General features: G+C 45.5%; 1 protein-coding gene across 5 annotated transcripts in view; it reads left to right on the top strand.

Annotated features, from left to right (window-relative positions):
* KCND3 (potassium voltage-gated channel subfamily D member 3) overlaps positions 1-15,280 on the top strand; it is a 137,300-nt gene that overhangs the window by 89,189 nt on the left and 32,831 nt on the right. For all 5 annotated transcript variants that reach the window (XM_064635742.1, XM_064635744.1, XM_064635740.1 and 2 more), the window contains exon 3: positions 12,542-12,704. In XM_064635742.1, the coding sequence (XP_064491812.1) occupies positions 12,542-12,704 (163 nt within the window). The remainder of the gene's footprint in view (positions 1-12,541; positions 12,705-15,280) is intronic.

The raw sequence follows: 15,280 nt of genomic DNA, 5'->3' as shown, positions 1-15,280 counted from the left end.
CTCTGGGCAACCTGTGCCAGGGCCTCCCCACCCTCACAGGTGAGGATCCCTGATCCGTGACCCATGAGCTGCTTTGGAACCTTCAAAAGACACATCCACACAGAGGGCAGGGTCAGGTGGGATACTGGGAAGAAATTCCTCCCTGTGAGGGTGGGGAGGCCCTGGCACAGGTTGCCCAGAGAAGCTGTGGCTGCCCCTGGATCCCTGGAAGTGTCCAAGGCCAGGTTGGACAGGGCTTGGAGCAACCTGGGCTAGTGGAAGGTGTCCCTGCCCATGGCAGGGGGTGGAATGGGATGAGCTTTAAGATCCTTTCTGACCCAAACCATTCTGGGATTCTGTGGCAGTGCCTGTGAAATCATGGATACATGGATCATGGATATCATGGATACACACCTTCCCAAAGCCCCCTGGTCCTGCTCTGCTCAAAGTAAAGGCTGGCACACCCTGCACACAAATCCTCTAACAGACAGAGCCAGAATCCTGTGCTGCCTCCCCACCCCCCAACACTTGCAACGTTATTTGTGACTGTGCTGAAGGGCAACCAAGCAAACTCCCTCCAGATCTTCCTCATCTCACTCATATCCTCTACACACAAAGCCAGCCCTCAAGCACCACATTTGAATTTCCAAACTGCCTTTCAACCCATTATTAGAAGGATTTGGTCCTTACATTTCCAGGGCTTGAGGAGTCTGCACTCAAGTAGTTTCTGTAGAGCTCATAAGTACCATGTGCAAAATGAGCACTTGGATGCTCATGCAATTCCTGTATCACTGGAATATATCTTTTATTTGCAATCTATGCCTGATCCGAGTCAATTCTCCATTCCTTTCCTGGCACTATTTGATGTCAAATGTCACGTTGTTACATCACTTTCCCGTGGAAGAGACAGAAATGTGTATTTAAGGAATATCAAGCCCTGAAATGGCAGGAAAGGGAAGCTTTAATCAGATCAGGAATTTGCTTGTGACTGCCCATTGCCTTGAATGAAGTGAGTTTCCAACATCATGATTTAAAAAATGATGGTGGAGGGAACTGGCCAGGGACAGAGGGACAATGATTTTGTCCCTCTCTGATCAACCCATTAGAAAGGCTACAGAAACTTTCCACAGGATCCAGGAACAGCATGACATTCCTCTGCATAATAATGGCATTTATTGTAGATATAGATATTATATGTTCAACTTCCAGTGCATTTCTGACCAGCACAGAGATGCCTGGGATGTGTAATACTCCATCTCAACTTACTCCCTTTCCTTCTCCTCACTTCTCCAACTTCTTTGAAACTGCTTCCAAGTTCCACTTTTCCAGAATCCGAGGCTTTCAAAAAGCCAATTCTTAAAAAGCTAATTAGTTCCCCATAGGCTTTTTTTTTTTTTTTTTTTTTTTTTTGCTTTTTGACTCAGTAAATATTTCTGAGATTGCTTTTTGTATAATCAGTGTTAGCAGCTCATTAAAATGCACAGTGTGGGGATCATTTGGAATGTGACACGGCTCAGCATGGACACTCAAGCTGCTTAAAAAGACAGAAAAGAAAAAGATGAGGATAAAATGAAAGAGAAAACCCAGCATTTCCTTTAAGCTGACACCACAGCTAAGGATTTAAGACAGGGCAGGGAGCCTTCAACCCTGCTATTAGGTGAGAAATCTAATTGCTCAGTGCACTGACTGCCCTCTCCAGCCCCTGTGTTTTCCAAAAAGGTTCCTTTTACAGACAACTTGAAGATGCTCAAAAAAAAAAAAAAATGGATCCTATGAGCAGATAATCGTGTAAGGTTTTCACTCTGAGTAATATGAGGATTCTTCTTGAATTAATCATGAACAAAGTAATTTAAAAGGCCTTTAGTGTATGCAGCCAGAAATAAATAATGCCTTAATCTGGGACATTTTATTTTCCATTAAAACAAACACTTTTTAAAAAGTGGGTATTACTGAGGAGAGCAGCACTCAGTGGCTCCCATGCCAGATGCCTGTATCAGATGAGACTCAAATGGACAATAATACTCAGAACTCCTTCCTAATATTCCCTGAGTGTTCCTCACATTTAATGGCTGTAGAAAACATGAAGGTTAAAAGTATTACTTTGGGTCACAACGAGAAATTCAAGATGAAGAACTCACTGAGCTGCAAAGCTGCTGTTTCATGGAATCCCAGAATGGTTTGGGTCAGAAGGGACCTTAAAGCTCACCCAGTTCCACCCCCTGCCATGGGCAGGGACACCTTCCACTAGCCCAGGTTGCTCCAAGCCCTGTCCAACCTGGCCTTGGACACTTCCAGGGATGGGGCAGCTTCTCTGGGCAACCTGTGCCAGGGCCTCCCCACCCTCACAGGGAAGAATTTCTTCCCAATATCTAATCTAAATGTACCCTTTATCAGTTTGAAGCCATTCCCCCTTGTGCTGTCACTCCAGGCTCTTGCAAACTCTCTCTCCCCATTTTTCTTGTAGCTCGTTCAGGTACTGAAAGGCCACAGTTAAGTCACCCCAAAGCTTCTCCTCTCCAGGCTGAACAATCCCAGTTCTCCAGCCTTTCCTCCCAGCAGAGCTGCTCCATCCCTCTGATCTTCTTGGTGCCTCCTCTGGACTGGCTCCAGCAGCTCCACATCCTTCCTGTGCTGGGACCCAGAGCTGGAGGCAGCTCTGCAGGGGGGGTCTCACCTCAGAGGGGCAGAATCCCCTAATTTTCACTTTCCCTGGCCTTATTTCGCTTGGTGGGTGCTCTGTGTTGGATAAAATACATCTCTGCTCACTTGCAGACAAATTAGGATGACTGACATCCTGGTAAAATGATAACAAAGCTAAATCATAAATTAATTAGAACTGTGTGTACAGTGACTTCTTCAGGGGTGTTATCACCATGAGCTGCTAGGGAAGACACTCCTGAGCATCAGAGCTCACACCACAGACCTGCCCTCACTTAAATGAAATAAAACACATTAAAATAACCACCAAGATCAGCCCATGGAGCCTCATCACAGCTTGTGCCACAGCTCTGCTTTAAGGGCCAAAGAGGAGCCCTGGGGCGTGGCTGCCCTGTGCCACCACGAGGGCTAATTCTTGTAAATGGATTTGAGTCTTAGTGCCCACATCAGAATTTCAATTAAATTAAATATTGACCTAGAATAACTCGCTGTCAGGTTCGGGGTGAAAAGCTTTCATTACCAAGGAAGCAGGAGTCCTTGAAAATAATATCCTACTTTCACCTTTAAAGGGGAAAAAAAACCAACATGATATGGAAAGACACAGCCAGGGTGGGCTTTGTCAGCAAAGAGAAAGAGAATCAAATAGATTTTTCTTTTTTGCTCATGTGTGACAATAAATCCCTACTATTATGGTAAAGCAGTGAGATTTTTCCCAAGGGATAACGGTGAGTTGAAGGACTGAACAGGAACTTGTTGGGAACATTTGTGCATTTTTTAATTGTGCTGACAATAAATTCCCTCGGAGACCCCCAGATCCCCACGCTGCCATCAGCAGAACTCTGGCAATCAGCAGTTTAGAAAAAGAAAAAAAGAACAACTTTCCTCATTCAGGGAACCAAGGACCTTCACAATTTGCAAAATTTGAGTGTCTAGAGATGTCCAAGGACAGCCTGGACAGAGCTTGGAGCAACCTGGGCTGGTGGAAGGTGTCCCTGGGGTGGGATGAGCTGAGCTTTAAGGTCTCTTCCAACACAATAAAATCTGGAATTCTAAGTGTGGGAAATGGGTTCTGCCTCCTTTTTTTTTTGTTCTGCATTGTCTTGCAACACACACACACAAACTTCCAGCATGTGATCATTGCTGGAGGGGCTGAGGGGCATCGACAAGTGGCAGCTGCTCTTCACTTGAATTCTCCTGTGCAGAGAACTCCAGAATGGAATAAAATGTCCACCCCCACACTTGTACTGGAGTCCACTGAAATGTTTCCTCTTCACAGTCATCATCTGGTCAGAAAAATCACAGCCCAAACACCAAAAACATTAAGTCTTCTGAACAAAGTTAAAATCATGAGTAACTGTCAATTGGAAAAAAAACCACCCTGACTAACCAAAACTGCTGTTCAGTTCAGCAGGGGGACCAAAACAAACAAAAAAATTCTTAAAAAGCTTTTTCTGATCCATCTGTCACAGCCAAAACTGAGATCTGAGGATCAAAAACTCAGATGACATGAAGCAAAAAACCCCTGAGATTACTTTTTGCTAGATATCTCAGCTTTGCAAGAACTAAAAGGAACAGAGCTTCCTCTGAAAAGCTGAATGAATAAACATCAGGAATAAAAGGTGTGGAAGTTAAGACTGGAGGTATTTTCTCCAAAGTGAAATTCAGCTTTTCTTATGTTGATTCTACATTGAACTAAATTCCACTTTTTCTCTGAAAACTGTTAAATCAACAGTTTAAATATTCCTTTTTTTTTTTCATTAAAAAATAGTCAATGCTTTAACAAGTAGTCATGGAAATAGCTGAGCTATCATAAAAAAAAAGACATCATCTCTTTTCCTTTAGTGAGATGTGTATGACATAGTAAAGTGCTATTTCTGGTTCTGTTAAGCAGCAAATTTCCCTGCACGCCCTTCCTGAGTGATTCAAACCAATGGGATGATCCAGATTTGAGTCCCTGCTTTTGTTACCTGCCACAGTGACAGTGATGGCTGAGGATCAAGGCAGATGGTCAACATCTACCATTAAGGGAGAGCAAACAGGACATCTCTGACATTATCTCTGAAAATGCATTTGCTGGCAGGGCTGAAATGCCAGCAATTCTCCATCCAGAGGAGTGTAATTTCCAGCAGTTGTCTGAGGGGAAAGGGGGAGGAATAATGACAGTGCATCAGCTTGGCTTTGCCAAATGCAAGGAATAAACAGTCACCTTGGTACCATTTCAAAAGCAGCTTTGAATGAGCAGGTTCTCGTTTCCCAGCGAGCAGGAATTAGGTTTGTGCTGTAAATCAAGAGCTGGAACCAGGAGTGAACTGGGACCACTGTGTGAGCTGGTACAGGTTCCCCATTTGCTTTGAATAATTCCTGTCAGCTCCAAGGAAGAGAGCCTTTAGCAGCTGGCACACGTTTGAAAATGAGGGAGAGCAAAAGAAATGAGTGCCTGAAAGGCCCAGAGCTGCTGCAAGTCACACTTTGCAGAGCCCACGGAATGACAGAGCCTGAGTCAGGGCTTTGACAGCGGCAGCGTGGAAGGGGTGATTAGTGGGAGAGGTATTAATAGAGGATGTGCAGAGAGGCTCCTCTCAGCACTCCTGGGGCTGAAGCAGAAGATAAAGTTGCTTGTGTTGCCACGAAGAAAACCAGCCCCATCCTGCCGTGGCTCCAGTCCAGCCTGCAGGACTCTGGGCATGGAGCAGCTCACACCAAAAGGGGTTTGCAAGTGCCCAGGTCTCCTTGCAGGAAGGAGGATGCTCATGATCCCACCGTAATCCCTTTTGCCAAGGTCTCTAATAATACTCCTTCCCCTGCTCTGTTTAATGAATGGTAATAGGGAAGGCTTGATTAGAAGCCTTTCATCATTTTAGGACTAGGGGCTTTAGCTTTCTGACCTACTTTCCTTGCCAATGAAATTCCATTTTTAGCTCCAACTCAAGGTCTGAATGTTACCCAAATTCAGACCATCTGTTTTAACTGCCTACAGGCTGAGAAGTTTATCCAAGCCAGGAAGAATAAATGGAACCAGGGTGTTCATATATTAAGTATTCTCCACCCTCTGTGTATTAAATAACCTACTCAGTTTATTCCCAAGTCTACATAAACATTCCCATTTCTTTGGGCAGCACCTGCTGTTGTTGTAAGGAATATTTATGCTACCAGTTGCTCTCAGAGACCTTCAGCTGGGTCACCTTTTCTGTTCAAGCTACAGCTGACCCCAAGTCCACCTTATCCCTGGATTTGGTGAGGGTTGGTACAGGTTATCCAGTTCAGATGCACCCTGGGAAAGCCACCAGGGAATAATCTGCCTCTCTTCCTAATTAGAGAAGCAACAGAACTTGCATCTCCTCAGAGGAGGACAATTTTAGATACATCTCTTAGTCCTTTTATTACACAATACTCAGTAAGAAATATGAATTTATAAACCAGGACAAAATCAAAAAGGCAACTTTACCTGGAAAATCCCTACTAAGTAACAGCTGACCAGAGCTTTACATAAAATCAAAATGAATCCACGTCCTGAAGATAAGCTGCTGCTGCTAAAGCTGATCTCCATCTCCAGCCCTCATCCCTCACAGCTTGGCTGATGGGTGGAAATTCAGCTGAATATCCAGAGCATCCAAGAAAACATTCCCAAATAAAATATGCCAGGAAAAAAAGAAAACAGTGGCGTAAAACCAAGCCAGATGTGGCCCAAGTTGAATCCCCAGCTGGGGAGCTGCCCAGCTCAAAACAAGGTAGAAAATAAGTATATTTAATGTAAAAGAATCCTAGCATGAAATAGGCTCTGTGCTTGCCCAGCCACAGCTGATTTGCTGTTCCAGCCTGTTGTTTGACAGCCTGTTTATAGATTCTCCTGCTTCAAAGCCATCAGGGCTCTGTTTACAGCTCAACTCTTTGAGGAGGCACCACGAGCCTCCTCAGGCTTCCAGCAGCACGTCCTGCTCCTTCCAGGATGGGCTGGTTTGAAAAGCTGACATTACCATCCCACCCCATCCTCGTGGGTTACAGAGTCCAGGCTGCAAAACACTTCCAAGACACTTCTACAGTTTAAAAAATTCAAGCCAGTCTTCACTAATTAATCTTCACAACACTTGTCCAGGATAGCTCTGGAAATATCTTGGTCTCTTATGGAAATGGAAAAAAAATCAGATAAAGGGTGGACCTGAGGCCAAACAAGGTTTGGTTTCAGGCTCCAGGAGTGCTGCTGTGCCACCTTCAATCCCTCAGGTGGTATCACTGGCCCAGCATCTCCAGAGCCCTTCTCCCACCTGCCCAGTGCCCAGGGATTTATTACATCACACTGAATGTTTCCATGGCTCTGCTGAAAAAGGCAACAGCATCTTTGCATACTTGGAGGAATGAAGAGGTGACAGGATTAGGGGATTTGGATTAGATATTAGGGAGAAATCCTTCCCTGGGAGGGTGGGGAGGCCCTGGCACAGGTTGCCCAGAGAAGCTGTGGCTGCCCCTGGATCCCTGGGAGTGTCCAAGGCCAGGTTGGACAGGGCTTGGAGCAACCTGGGCTAGTGGAAGGTGTCCCTGCCCATGGCAGGGGGTTGGAATGAGCTGAGCTTTAAGGTCCCTTCCAACCCAAACCATTCTGAGATTCTGGGATTCTACAAAACCCAACCAGACTTCCCTGGAAATGTTCAAGGTCAGGTTGGACAGAGCTCTGAGCAACCTGATCTAGTTGAAAATGTCCCTGCTCTTCACAGGAGTTTGGACTAGATGGTGTTTAAAAGGTCCCTTCCAACTCAAACTACTCAATGATTCCATGGTCACAACAGCAGGTAAACAGCAATTCCCTGTGCTCCAGAGGGCTGTGGGTTTTGAGGGCTAATTCCAGGCAGATGAAACAGGTAATGTGGCAGAGAAATGATGAATTAAACCCTAAACAAAAGACCTAACTACCCCCAGCCCTCGTAGCAGAGCTGTTAATTCCCTGCTCATTTGTCATGTGCAAAAGGAATGAGTAATGCTTGGGTTGGTTTCCTTTGGATCATTACAAGTGACATGATCATTATTTCACTGGGGGTTCAGAGCAGCATTAACAAGATTACATTGGACTTGCACCTATGAAATGGAGGGACAGGAGCTCCTCTGAGCTGTCAGATACAACACACACAGTCTGCCAGTGCAACTGAAACGTTCTTGATGAATTTTAGCCATTTTTTCCTCTCCTTTGTGCAAATCCCAACATTGCCCCGTGATTTACTTACAGTATAAAAAAGGATCTCTTGCACCTGGAAAGCTACATGCTAATTCCATGCTTTATTCCAGCCCTTTCATGCAAAAGGCTTTCAAAATCATGGCCTATTGTAAAGTACATAATGTTATTATTCTGTCCTTATTGTCCTAAAAGCAGACACTTACAGGCTGGAGTGAAATCTTCTTTTGACTCTGTCGTGCTGGGCAAAAGGTTAGGGAGATAAAGCAGCTCTCCCAGAGCTGTTAATGCCAGGATGAGGCAGAAATACTAAATCAGGGGAAGGAGCATTGTTTCTGTTTCCAGCTCCATCAGATATTTCAGCTTTCAGAGGCTCTGGGGGGGTGAAAACCACACAGTTTTCACCACCAGGCCTGGTGGCCCTTGAGCAGTTAAACGTGGCAATCAGGAAAAGCACCATCCTGGGGTGTGGATGCACAACTTGGGTATCCCCTGAGTCCTTGTGGTGGCTCTGTGACCCAAACCAAGTCACCTGGGGGCACCTGGATGTGCTGAGCCCTGGGGGGGCCTCACCTCCCTCCCTCCCTCCCTCGAGGCAGCTCTGCAGAGCAGGGAGGGGTGTTAAATGATGTCCAAAACCAGGTTTGCTGGTAAGAAGGAAGGTGCTGTCCCCTCTACTCTGCTCTGGTGAGACCTCACCTGCAGTGCTGCCTCCAGCTCTGTGGGATCCCCAACACCAGAAAGATGTGGAGCTGTTGGAAGGAGTCCAAAGACCAAGCCCATGGAGCCAGGCTGAGGGAATTGGGGATGTTCAACTGGAGAAGGGAAGGCACCAGGGAGACCTGAGAGCCCCTTCCAGGGCCTAAAGGGGCTCCAGGAGAGCTGGAGAGGGACTGGGGACAAGGGATGGAGGGACAGGACAAGGGGGAATGGTTTCCCACTGCCAGAGGGCAGGGTTAGATGGGATATTGGGAAGAAATCCTTCCCTGTGAGGGTGGTGAGGCCCTGGCACAGGTTGCCCAGAGAAGCTGTGGCTGCCCCTGGATCCCTGGAAGTGCCCAAGGGCCAGTTGGATGAAGCTCTGAGCAACCTGGGCTGGTGGAAGGTGTCCCTGCCTGTGGCAGGGGGTGGGTTGAGATGATTTTTAAGGTCCCTTCCGACCCAAACCATTCTAGAATTCTGCACAGGCTCAGCAATTTTTGGTGGCACTGTTGCCTCCTCTGCATCCAGTGGAACCCAGGGAGACACCAGCAGACAAATGGTCCTTTATGAGCCAGAAGCCCCTTCCCCAGGCAGAAGAGGTGGCACTGAAAGGCTGCTGGGAAAGAGCATCCTCTGTAAAGCTGCCTCCCTGTCCCCCCAGAGCTGCCATTGCCATTCCACCTCCCCATGGCCCTGCAGCACGGGGTATTCCAGCTGTTTTCCTGCAATTCCCTATTTCTAGGGCTGAGAACGTTGCACAGAGACACAGGATCACCAGAGATGCTGCGAGAGGCTATTTTTGGAGTGAGTCATTTGATGAGCTGTTCAGCACCTTATTTATTGCTGTCTCCAGCTGGGGACCTGAGCAACGTCCAGACACCTCTGTGGCTAAAACCAGGACTTGGAAGCAGTGACCTCTATTTGATAACACCTTCTCTGCTGACAGAGAGACAAACAACAGCACATTATGTTGTCAAGACTAATAGCTGCTAATTAGGGCGAGTGACATATGACCCCCTTTTTATATCCAAAGAACGTAGAAGTCACACTACAAATTAAAAAGAAAAAAACCCCAACAAACTTGTTGAAATTCTGCATTCAGTGTTTTGCAGTCTGAAGAGTGACCGATTTTTTAATTAATTTAATTAAATTTAATTTTTAAAATTAAATTTAATTTTTAAAATTAAATTTAATTTTTAACTTAATTTAAAATTTAATTTTAAATTTTTAATTTAAAAACAACTAAAAGTAATTTTTTTTTAATTTTTTTTTTAACACAACACCCCCCCCCCCCAGGGCTGTCTGGGTGCATCTCACCTGGCACAGCCAGAGAGCAGAGCAATGAATCCTAAAATGGTTCAGGTTCAAAGGGACTTTTAAGATCATCTCATTCCACCCCCTGCCATGGGCAAAGAACTTTCCACTCCCATTGAATTCAGCAACTGCAAACCAGCTGGATCTGTTGCCATCTAACTGGATTCCTGGCCAAATAAGCAGAGAGTGTGTTTTTCTCCAGGCATGTTCCACATCTGGGCTGATGCTCAGCTCCAGCTGATGCTCTGGAGCCTCAGCCTCTCCCAGGGAATGAGCCTGGAGCCACGTGCAGGCTGTGTTTATCCCAGATTTATCCCAGATTTCCCTACAACTGCTCTGCATTATTAATATTTGTGAGGGAGCAGCACTGAGGAGTCACCACTGGGTATATTCAGAATATGGGGCAGCTCCTGCTCTGAAGAACCAACACCTACTTAACCAACCAGGCAAAGAATAAGTAATTAATTGCCCTTTTTCTTAAGTGGGGAACCGAGGTGCAGAAAGTTGAAATGATTTACTAGAGGTCACATTAAAAGCCTACTGAATTTGCAGCCTCCTGTTGTTTTCTTGCAGGCTCAAACATCCTGTTAGACCCCCTGAATGTTAATCATTACCCAACTCCTCTATCTTCTTGCTTCTCTAATGAGATTATTGATGAATTACTTAAAATGCACTTTTCAGTAGAAGTTTTTTAGATGACAACTTGCCTTTTTACTAAACAAATTAATGGGAAAGTTGAGTCCTCTCATTCCAGTCTGGGGAAAAGAAGTTTTTGGGGTTTGAAATGCCTAATTAGTGCTAACTGAAATCCAATAGCTGAGTTTATTTGGCACTGTACCTGTTATAAATATGCCATGGGGCCATTAGTACCTTATGGTACCATCAGGACAGAAATAGTCACTCCAGCAATTAATATTGCAGGAGCTGGGTGTGTGTCAATAGGGGAGCAGAACAATTGCAACTTTATAGGTTCAAAGTCAAAAGGAGGCCTCTCATGAAGTGCAAAGAGATCTGGATCAAGCTCCAGCTGGGTTTTATTGTGCTATTCCCAAACATCAGGTCTGGGATTTCCAGCCTAGGTCAGCCAACCCCTCCCAAGGGCCTGAGGTGCCATTGCAGCCCTGAGGGAGAATCCAGCAGAGTCCTCCCCATGGGTCACTCTGTGGGACATCCACGGGTCAGAGTGACAAGGTTTAGGTCTTGTTTCTGTGCAGTTTGCTCCAGCCAGAGCCAAGTTCCTCATTCCAGTCTCCCTCAGAATAGTTTTGCAAGTGAAGTTCCCCATCTCCCAGGCAAAACCTTCCCTTGCTCCAGGAGTTTGATCTTTGGTGGTGTTTGAAAGCACCTCCTCTGAAGCCCCAAGTAATGAGGTGACTCTCAGTCTGCATGGAAGAACAAAACTCCACAAGGCAGACTGTGAGCCAGACACTTATTATTATACTTCCTCCAAATGCACAGAAGGGCTTTCTCTCCGTGCTCTGGGTCACTGAGATCATGTTGGAGGCATATGATTAATTTGCAGCCTTATTGTGTTTAAGGGCTGGCAGGAGAAAAGTAGGATTTTATTTTTTTTAGACCAGTGTTAAATGAGGTAGAAGACCTTGCCACTTAGCAAAGAGCTTTGAAACTACCTTTGCATAAAGCAGAAGCTAAAAAGTTAATAGACATGAAGAGCAATTATCAATTTGAGGTATTCTGAGGGTTTTAACGTGGGTGAAGGTGGAGAAGGATCGTGCTTGGGATAAATAATCCTTAGCTAATGAAGCCTGAAGTATTTAACATGTAATGACTTCTGCTTTTATTCAGACCCTCAGACCAACAAGTTCTTGGATGGGGGCAAGAAGTTCAGCTGATAAAAAAAGGTACTTTGAAATATTTGTTTTTCCTCTTGGATGTCAATTATTCTCGGCTCAACTCTGTTCCCCATCAAAGCTCTTTGCTGGTCATATGCTGACATCAAAGGTAAAAATAAAGCCTCAGCTGTAAAAAAGCATTTTGCTTTCCAATATTTTCTGCATCAAACACTAGAACACCTCAGAGAAGACCACAGAAATTCCAAACAGCAAATAAGGGCTTCTCCAGATTTCCATCATCAGGTTTTCTCCAGAGCTGAGGGGCTGAGCATCTCTGTGACCCCCTCTGGACCTGCAGGTCCAGGTCCCTACTCTGTAACTCAAATTACAAATGAAGATTGTTGGGTCAAACCCAGTGCAGAGGTTTCTCTGAACATTTTTCAGCTGGTCTCGTGTCCCTGAGAATTCACCTTTCACTGAGCACAGACTCTGAACAACCCCCAAATTTCTCACTGTGCAGATGGCCAGGCAACTGCTGGGCTTTGAAATGGAAGTATAAATCAGTCTTCATTTGCACCTGGATACAGGGGAATGAAAATATATGACAGAGTTTAAGGTTTGCCAGAGCTCATCTGCGTGGAGAGGTGGGCAGGGAACGAGCGAGGACAGGAATTTAAATACTCAGCAGCTGCCTGAACCAGCAACAAAAGTGCTTTTCTTTAGTTTAGCCCCATTCCCAGTCAAAGTGTGGTTGTCAGTGGTCGTTTCAGGGCGACAGCACCCCAAATTATCCCTTGCATGGCAGATTTCTAAGCTTTGAGTGCCCAACGTGGACACGCCGTTCGCTGCGCGCTCAGAACAAAACCCGAGAAGGCTTTTTTTTTGTCTGAAGGAGGGGCTTCCCTTTTTTTGTTTTGTTTTTTTTTCCCCCTAGTTATGGCGACATGGTGCCCAAGACAATCGCTGGGAAGATCTTTGGCTCCATCTGCTCCCTGAGCGGGGTGCTGGTCATTGCCCTGCCCGTGCCAGTCATTGTTTCCAACTTCAGCCGGATTTACCACCAGAACCAGCGAGCCGACAAGAGGAGGGCACAGAAGGTAAGTCATCCTCGGCAAGCTCAGCTCCTGGGGGGGTCACCACGGGCTGGGGGGACACCAGGCATGGTTCTGAGCACTCCCTGCACCTACACTCACACCTGTTGGATCCGAAAAATCAGCCCAAAAGATTGCTCAGAGATGGGGGTTTTTTATCTTTAAGCAGCAAGGTATTTGTTTATCCAAAGTTGGGAGCAAGCCAGCTCGCCCTGGACAAACTTGCTCGACTTGCAAGTGCAAAACTAAGCCATTTTATACACTTTAGATCCATGGTTACATCATTTATTAGACATATTAATAAGTAGGCTGGTCTCTGGGCAGAGTCTTTCCAGACATGTGCAGTCTTCTGCTGTGGGGGTCTTCTCCTCCAGCCTTCATCCCTCTGCTGGTTGCCATGGATGTCTTCCTCAATTTGACCTCTTCAATGAGGTGACCTGAATTCTTCAAGCTTGCAAAATCCTGGCTCTGGGCCTTCTAGATCTTATTCAAACACCTAGTTTACCTAATTTATTACTCTGTGTGTGTGCTGCTCCTATTCTTTCTATAATAAGGCCTTTGGTCCAGTGAGCAGAACAGAACATGATATTAACCAGTGCTGCTAAAATGTTTTTCTAGCAAAACAGGTATTGGGGTTTCTTAACTGGCCAAGATATCTCAGTTAACTCTTTTAGGCCTGGCTCCTGTTTCACTGTACAGACACAATCTCATTTTTTGCACGTGCTGAACTGGTGTATTTTCAGCATCAGAAGCACTGGGGCTCTTATTGCTCACCTTTCCTACCCCCCTGTCTGAAAATAATATGTATATGTACACAGAAAGTCTTAAATCATCACCAGGAGCTGTTTATCCTTCTGGCTGCTTCATTCCTCTTGTAGTTTTGAAAACACCCATCCAGCAACATGCAAACATGCACTTATCAGCACACATACCCCTCAAAGCTGTAGCTGTGACACTGAGAGGACACGAAAGCCCCTGGAAATGTGAGGGGATTACTGAATATTCCAAAAATCTGAACAGTTTTGAACCAGTAAAAGCTTCCTGAGTCGCTCAGAGATTTATTATATCTCCCTTTCAATCTGCTAAATTACACCAAAACCAGAATCGGGTTTTTTACAACAACTGCAAACTAAAGGCCTGAGGTTTTTTTGCTCCCCATGGAATGCTGTCTGCCAGAAATCCACGGCTCAGGGGACCTGATGGGGAATAGTAGTGGAAAGCTGTGCTATTTCTGCTCCAGGCGAGCATCTGGGCCGTGCCTGCTTCTTGCATCTCAGGGAGTTGACAGCAGAGAGCTGAGATACAAGACCTACAAAACCACACAATTTGGCAGTCAAAACAACAAAAGGAGAGGAGCAGGGAGGCAGGATCGTGCAGGGATCACTTGCAGCCTCTGCAAGTCACTGCTGGGTTTGACACGTCCCTGCCCGAGGTCTGACACTGCTCATGTGAAACAGGGGAGGTGTCCTTGAGGGAGAGCTGCTGTTTGGATCAGTCATACAGCATAATAAAGATAAAAAAAAATATCAAGATATCATTGTGAAGGTCCACTGTGCACCACATGCTGTTCCATCAGCAGCTGGACAGTGGGAGACCAGGACGGATCATTACGTTCATTTAATGAGTTGATTTGCAGAGTGAGCTCCCTAATGTGAGGCTGCACCCAGGCAGAAGGAATTGGGATTTAACCTGCAGCAGGAACAGGGGAGGTGTCAAAGCATGGGAAGCACTGGGAAGCTCAGGCAGGGTTTGAGGGGACACTGTGCAATAGCCCTTTACAAGAAATGAAGATTGAGAGAAAGCTCTTCTACTGAATCAGCACAAACACAGACAGAACCTTCTCTGCAGCCCAGATCTGTGCAGGAGCATGGATCACAACCAAAGAATCTCCAAACTCACTCCAGCTCTGTGCTTTTGCCTCTCTCCAGGCAGCAAACCAAGGTTTCTCCTCCTGATTAACCTTTTCCTTTATTCATTGGACTTGGTGACAGGGAAAAGTACCAGCACCTTTGATGCCAATGTGATTGATTGCAGCCTTTATGAGGTTTGCTGTATTGACACACACAGTGTATAATTTCCCCCCATTTGAATTTCTAATTCCCTCTGATATTGGTTGGATTTCTCGGCTAAGAAAGTTTTCTCAAGTCAGAAGTGTGAGTAATTTTCACATGATCATCACTGCATGAATACTAAAGAGAAGGAAAGAGAGAGGCACATTAATGACAGTCCCTCTGGAGATGGTCAGGATGCACCCAGGGGTGTCAAGGATCTGCTTGGACAGCAGACTTGCTCCAGCATCATCCCCCAATGAATCCCATCCTCAGAAACATCCCCTGGCCCCATCCAATTAAAGATATAAATAATTTTGCACAGCTTTTTCAAGCAGGTTGGAAAAAGCTCTTTGCACTCTCAGCCCTTGAATATGAAGAATCCACCAGCAGAAGCTCCTTATAGACAGAATTTAGAAGACACAGCTCTGAAACAACACAGATGTTCAGTTAGCACTCTAGAAACCTAGTAAATCCTTTTTCTTGTTTAATTGAAGAGTAGTTTGTTGAGTATGTATTAGGACAATTGCTTTA

The sequence above is a fragment of the Pseudopipra pipra genome, chromosome 25 (genome assembly GCF_036250125.1).
Source record: "Pseudopipra pipra isolate bDixPip1 chromosome 25, bDixPip1.hap1, whole genome shotgun sequence".
Lineage (NCBI taxonomy): Eukaryota > Metazoa > Chordata > Aves > Passeriformes > Pipridae > Pseudopipra > Pseudopipra pipra.
This window is presented reverse-complemented; position numbering and strand designations above follow the sequence as displayed.